Raw genomic sequence first — 7124 nt, 5'->3', positions numbered from 1 at the left:
CACTGGCCCTCATATGTGGGATCCGAACCGGGGCCCTCTGGCATCCCAAGCCAGCTCTTAACCATCGCGCCACTCGGCCGGCCCTCTAACATCACTTTTCTGTGACATATGTGTCCACCCTTTGTTGCGAACACTCCCAGTGATAGAGGCCTTGCCCTTTTTCCCATGGGGTTTCTCTCCCTACCTCTCGCCTTCCAAGGCCCAGCAAAAGCTCTTAATGTTAGAATTTTAGCAAAGCTCTTGGAAAGAAAAGCTGGTTGAATTCCAGCAGCTAAGTGTTGCATTTCTTTGATGAACATTTCAAATGGATGTTTTTGGTGGAAGAAGATGATGAAAGGAGGAAGTATGCAACTTGAGCCTTTATTTTGACTTCTCGTTGATACTCAAAAGAGCTTGGTTGGCCTGGCATCTGCCTTGATGCATAGCATTCTGGAGCTGAGCTGAGGAAGGCCATCGGCCTCAAATACCTGTTTCTCCACTAGCCTGCTAAGGAAGGAGACAGGAAGATGACTGAGGTGGTAGGCACCTTGTAGTTATATTAGAAGATAACCCAAGAGACTGTGGTTTGGAACCAAATATGATGAGAGATTTGGGACATTCTACTGTGCAGACAAACTAAAGATGTTAGAGGAAAACTACTTCACATGGATAATGGTCATGGCAATTGGAGCCCTTGGTCCTACTCTGAATTTGCCTCTTGCTCCATAACCTTTAGGAAGTCTCCTCAACTTCCTGTGGATTTTTCCATTGAAAAACTCACCCAATTGATGAGTTTCAAGAGGTCCTGCAAACTAAATGGAGAAAATGTACATGTGATGGCATATGGAGGTAAGAGAAGTCATAGAACCTGGGAGAGATTCGTTTCTATAGATGGTGGCTAGTGTAGGAAGGATAGTATCGAAATCACTGCTTTTCTCCCTCATGTGAGGTGTTCAGCTGGTCCTGAGGTCCACAGGCCAGCTCTCTGAGAGTGTATCATCCCTCTGAGGAGCAGAGTTTTAAACGTGTTTGCTTGTGCCATACATAATGCCATACAGTAGTTTGAGTTAGCCATTTCTCTGATAAAGTCTATAATCCATTTGTGCTTCACCTGGCTTTTACCAACTACTCTCCTCATAAGAAAAAAAAAAAGGCAAAAGTGAAATGTACTCTCTCCTTGTCTTTTTGGCCATTTTAATTCATTCTCTCTGTTTTATTGTTTTTTGGTGTTTTTTTAAATCTTTTCAGAATTAAAAGCAACAAATGCTTCTGCGGCTCCTCGGTCCTTTTATCTCAGGAATTCCAATGATGGATTTGAACCATTCCCATTGGAGGACGATGAGGAGAAAAATCAAAGCAGGTTAGCTGAAGACAGATTAAGCTCCATCAATCAAAGCAGTCCTCTTCAAAACGGACCCCTTGTGTTCATCTCGAAAGATGCCTCAGGATATCTGACCAGCGCCTGGTTGACTGTATTTATCCCCTCCGTCTACACTGGCGTGTTTGTAGTCAGCCTTCCTCTAAATATCATGGCCATCGTTGTGTTCATCTTGAAAATGAAGGTCAAGAAGCCTGCCGTGGTGTATATGTTACACCTGGCCACAGCAGATGTGCTTTTCGTGTCTGTGCTCCCCTTTAAGATCAGCTACTACTTTTCTGGAAGCGATTGGAAATTTGGGTCTGAAATGTGTCGCTTCGTCACTGCGGCGTTTTACTGTAACATGTATGCCTCCATCATGCTCATGACCGTCATCAGCATTGACCGGTTCCTGGCAGTGGTGTATCCCATCCAGTCCCTCTCCTGGCGGACTCTGGGGAGGGCCTCCTTCACTTGCCTGGTCATCTGGGCTATGGCCATCTCGGGGGTGGTGCCTCTTCTCCTCAAGGAACAAACCACCCAGGTGCCAGGGCTCAACATAACCACCTGCCATGACGTGCTCAATGAAACCCTGCTTGAAGGCTACTATGCGTATTACTTCTCAGCCTTCTCTGCTGTCTTCTTTTTTGTGCCATTGGTCATTTCCACAGTCTGCTATGTGTCTATCATTCAATGCCTTAGCTCTTCCACAGTTGCCACCCGGAACAAGAAGTCCCGAGCTGTGTTCTTGTCGGCTACTGTTTTCTGCATCTTCATCGTTTGCTTTGGACCCACAAACGTCCTCCTGATTCTGCATTACGCATTTCTTTCTCATAATCCCTCCACAGAAGCCGCCTACTTTGCCTACCTCCTCTGTGTCTGTGTCAGCAGCATAAGTTGTTGTATTGATCCTTTGATTTACTATTATGCTTCCTCTGAGTGCCAGAGGTACCTCTACAGTATTTTATGCTGCAAAGAGAGTTCTGATCCCAGCAGTTATAACAGCAGCGGTCAGCTGATGGCAAGTAAAATGGATACCTGCTCCAGTAACCTGAATAACAGCATATACAAAAAGCTGTTAACTTAGGGAAAGAGACTGCTGGTGGGTTAAAAAGAAAAGGTTAAAAGAGCAAATAACCTGAGGATTCTATTAGTCCTTGCCAAAAAAATTATTTACTTTACCATCTAAAACAACAAATGGTGTGATTCACATGCCTCCTTATGAGAGCCATTAAGCATATATGTTACTTACAGAAAAAGATAGCATGAATATAAAACAGCTATTCTGAGATAGTATTTCCAGTGCTACAATAATAACTAAATGTCACTTTTTGGTATAGTTAGTGACTTACTGTACACATGTGTGTATACATATGTATGTGTATACACATGCTTGTATCAGTTGCAGTGCATAGAATAGGCACTTTGAAACCCTCTTTCACCCAGAGATTATGAAAATAAACTCTGATTCTCTGATTTAATATGCAACATTTAGGTTGGTGGAGCTGAGCCCTGAACATCTAAAGATGCCTGTCGACAACAAGGGAGTCTGTAATTTGGACTTAACACAGCTTTTACAAATAAGTGTATTTTGAAATTGTTCGACAGCTTTAAGTTATTGAGAGATAAGACTTAGTTTAATACTATCTGTTTGTAGCAAAGTTGTTTTTCATTTACAACATATCAAAGTTTGTAGTCTTTAAATTATGAAAACATGATATGGGTAGCATTTTTTTTTTTTTTTAGCTGAGCCATCCTGACACCTGTTGGCAGCTCAGCGGCAGCTCAGCTCGGTCCGTGAATCAAACCGGGGACCCTGTTGCTCAGAGCTCAAACTCTTGAGCGAGCTCTTAACCAACTGAGCCACTCGGCCAGCCCTGGGTAGCATTTTTTATGTTTTACACACTGTATATGTAAACGCAGAATGAGCATAGATCCCACTAGTGACCTAATGTTGGCTTTCAAATTAACCCGCCCCCGATGGAGGACTCCAAGCAGTACAGACAGGCAGGGTCGGCTCAGGCACAGATGGGCTAGAAACCCTCCTGCGGAGCCTCCCAGAGGGTGGAAGGATCAGAACCGCCACATTTGCGCTCCTCCTGGGGCTCCCTCAAGGGTTGGCTGGGAACTGATCATGTTTATCACCAATTGGCAAAGTAGGATGTACCTTCCCAGGAGATACTGACTATAAAAGATTTATCTGCCCATTTTAAGAACAGAGAAAGAAGGCAGGTTCACTTCCAGCAATTACCCTAAAAGGTCCATTCTCAGATGGAAACACTCATGGAGCAAACAGGAATACCCGTTAAATACTCTGGGTACTCTGATGGATGCTGGGCAATAGAGTTACACAACACTGAGACCTGCCCTCAAGAAAAACAAAGTAGACCTGATACATAGAGTGTGATATGTGTACAGTCAATATATCATTATCTAAAGAAGCATTTTTTGCCAGATGTCACCAAGCAAGTTTCACACGGCCTGTCAGTTGAAGAACTTGGAACACTTGGATTACTGCTTCCTGTGGTTATGATAACTTGAGATAAAAACATAATACAGTATAAGAAGTGTATTTTTACAAGTAACTCCTTCAGGCTACATTAATTGGACACTGTTTATTTACAAATGTTTTCAATAGAGTACTTAGATCGGATTTTTTTTTTAAATCAGTTATGTCAGTCTAGTTAGAAATAACAGAAGAACGTTAAATTGACTTTAAAATCTAGCAAGATTATTCTACTTTTTCCATTCACTTTTCTAGGAGTTAATGAGATGATTTTAAAAGCATTTTTTTAACCCCATGATGAGTATCAAGTACAGAAAGTCCTCATGGATTTGACAAAATAATTTGAAAATTAGGTTGAAATGTGTTTGTTTTTTCCAATGAAAAATGTTGGCATCTTAACCAAACAAAAAAAGTGGAAAGTTGCAAGGCAAATGCTTACCTATGTAAAAGAAAAAACTATTTCCAAATGCCACAGAATAATTTACATTAAAGTGTGTATTGTAAGTAGAAGCTAGCATTGATTTTATTAACTTAGTTACTATATTCTTTGTATCCAACTCAGTGAAGATTTACTGTCATTGTTTATTCAGTCTGTATATATTAAAATACCTCTGACTTAATATGACTATCATTACTATATTATCAGTCTGTACTTATAAAATATTATGTCACTGTTTTTAATGTTCTCTTTTTAAAATATGTAACCTACATTAATAAACGTGAATGTTTGCTTGGTATCTGTTTGGAATAAATTTTTATTGTATCTTGCAGGGTCCTGGCAAGAAGGCCAGTCTAAAGGTTTAGCTGAAGAGCATTTAATGAAGACATGATTTGCAGAGGTGTGGACAGGGTTAAGGTAGCCAATGGGAATGGTGAAGTACTTCGGGACAAGCAATTAGGGGAGGCTGTTACCACCCAGCCCAAAGGGGTAGAGGAGGAAATATACTGACCCTCGTTCTCTGATTTTTTTTGCTGGTGCCTTCCATTGCTGCTGATCTTAAGCCCAGAGGTCAAGAGAACCTGGGTGCCTTGAAGGTCGACTTCTTGTAGCATGGAGAATGGATCTGGGGGTTGGGGAGGGAACACAGTTTCTACCAAAGGCATTGGGTGATTAGCCTTCTGGGTCTTTTTAATTTTTAATCCCTTCTTAGGAAAACTCCAGATTATATCATTGAGAATATGTTCAGATTTCTCGGTTCTAGGCAGAGAGGACAGAGTCTGCAGTTCTTTCATAGTAAACAGAGAAACAAATTAAATGTCAGAGACAGGACGACAAGTTGAAACCCGAAGAAGGGCTGCCCTTGAGGGACAATCCTTTGCTGTCTAACATTCTCTGGAGTAAAGGGGAGAGGAAATTAAAAGCAAAATGACAAGTATTTCAGAGTTGAAAATCAATCAAAACCTCTGTGATAATGCATTTCTAGATTCGTAGCCAACAGAAAAACATTTCAACTAAACAAGAATTCTGTTAACACAGAATTTGTAAGTTAACACACAAGCTTAGGTTTTTTTAGGTCTGGGCTCTCCACAAGTGTTTCAGGACTAGATATATTCAATGAAGTCAGCCCAATTCGTGGCCACCAGAAGCAGGATCCCTACTCTAACCAGAAAGTGACCTTTAACTCTTCTATTGTTATTTTTTTTAATGTGTTTGAATCCAGTAAACACACTTGGATTTTCTTAACACAAAAATGTTTGTTTTTCTCCACCAAGTCAAAAATAGGATTTTTAAGGAAATGGAATACTTGGCGGTTGAATATACATGTGCAACATTTTAGGTTGTTCTTCTGAATTTAAGAAATTAATAAAATGTTTGCACATCCTTCAGGAAGTCTTGAGTTCTGAAAGCAAGTGGAAAAATTAAGCAGTGTTTATGAGAAAGCTTTTTAAGTTTTTCTGAGGCCTGGACACTCCACTAGTAGCTTATCTTTACCTAGGTGTCATAGTAAAACTTAAGGGGAAAAACAGTCCCCAACAGTAATTTCCTGGCAGAATTTGTGTAGCTGTGTGGCTGTTCATTTCAAAATTACTAGACCAAAGGTTCACAGAGAGTAATTGATCACAGGATAAACTTATTTGTGTTTTATGAAGGAGATGCAGTTAAGTAAGCTGCAACCTAAGCAGAGGAGAAATGCTCCAATGCTGTGATTCTCAGAGTCCTTGAGAACCTTTCTTTTTTTTTAATTTTTATTATTTTTTTAAGATTTTATTGGGGAAGTGGATACCTGTTGGGCAACTGGGGAAGGGGAACAGCCAAGTTGTTGTCCTTTAATCTTAGTTGTGGAGGACGCAGCTAGCTCAGCTCCAAGTCCAGTCTCCATCCGGCCGCCTGTCAGCAGCTCGCGGCCACTCAGCTCAAGGTGCCGTGTTCAGTCTTAGTTGCGGGTAGGCGTAGCCCACCATCCCATGTGGGATTCGAACCGGCAACCTTGTTAGGAGCATGTGCTCTCACCAGCTGAGCCATCCTGTCCCCTGTTGGCAGCTCAGTGGCAGCTCAGCTTGGACGCAGTTCACTGGCCCATGTGGGAATCGAACCGGCGACCTTGTTGCTCAGATCTCACGCTCCTAACCAACTGAGCCACTCACCTGGCCCCCTTGAGGCCCTTTTAGATGTACAAGGTCAAAATGATCTTAAAACACTAGACATCATTTGCTGATTCTCTCATGAGTATACTGTTGAGTTTTCCAGAAGCTAAATGACATGTGATAGTGCAACAGATTGAATGATGAAGCAGATATGAAAATCTGTCTTCTTTTAAGCCATCCTCTAATGGGTTTGCAAAAATATAAAACAATGCAACTCTCCTTGTTCAATCATTGGGAAAAAAATATTTTTGTGAAAAATGTGATATTTATGTTATGTGTAATAAGTATTATTTTTAAGTGAAAGAAATATTTTTAGAAGTTGTTTCTGTTAATGTTTAATATGGTAACTGTTGGTAAATATAATCAATGGTTTGCTGCTAAACCGAATCTCCAGGAAAAAAAAAAAAAAAGGCCCTGATTTGTAGCATTTGCCAGTTTCCATAGTGTAAATACTCCCCTGTTGCCAATTTGAAGCTTCCAATGGTTTCACAGTTGGCTTGAAAAATTCCTCTAATACTGAATTTTCATGAGCTGGTTCAGCTGACTCCAACACTCCACTGGATATAACCTACATACATAAAAACTCTCTGGGGTCCTAAATAATTTTTTTTTTAAAGATTTTATTGGGGAATTTGGGAAGGGGAACAGCGCTGGGGAACCGGGGAAGGGGAACAGACAAGTTGCTGTCCTTTTGTT

The 7124-nt window shown here is 40.9% G+C and overlaps 1 protein-coding gene across 2 annotated transcripts in view; it reads left to right on the top strand.

Moving 5' to 3' along the window:
- Positions 1–3110, top strand: part of F2R (coagulation factor II thrombin receptor) — a 26519-nt gene extending 23409 nt beyond the window's left edge. Inside the window, exons 2-3 of one of the 2 annotated variants that reach the window (XM_019640992.1) lie at positions 716–828; positions 1228–3110. In XM_019640992.1, the coding sequence (XP_019496537.1) occupies positions 768–828; positions 1228–2423 (1257 nt within the window). In that variant the 5' untranslated portion in view covers positions 716–767 and the 3' untranslated portion in view covers positions 2424–3110. The remainder of the gene's footprint in view (positions 1–715; positions 829–1227) is intronic. The other variant, XM_019640993.1, reaches the window with a different exon arrangement.
- The last annotated feature ends 4014 nt before the right edge of the window (positions 3111–7124 follow it).

This window comes from Hipposideros armiger, unplaced genomic scaffold, assembly GCF_001890085.2.
Source record: "Hipposideros armiger isolate ML-2016 unplaced genomic scaffold, ASM189008v1 scaffold_55, whole genome shotgun sequence".
NCBI classification, from domain to species: domain Eukaryota; kingdom Metazoa; phylum Chordata; class Mammalia; order Chiroptera; family Hipposideridae; genus Hipposideros; species Hipposideros armiger.
Note: the sequence above shows the minus strand (reverse complement) of the source record. Positions and strands in the feature narration are given on the sequence as shown.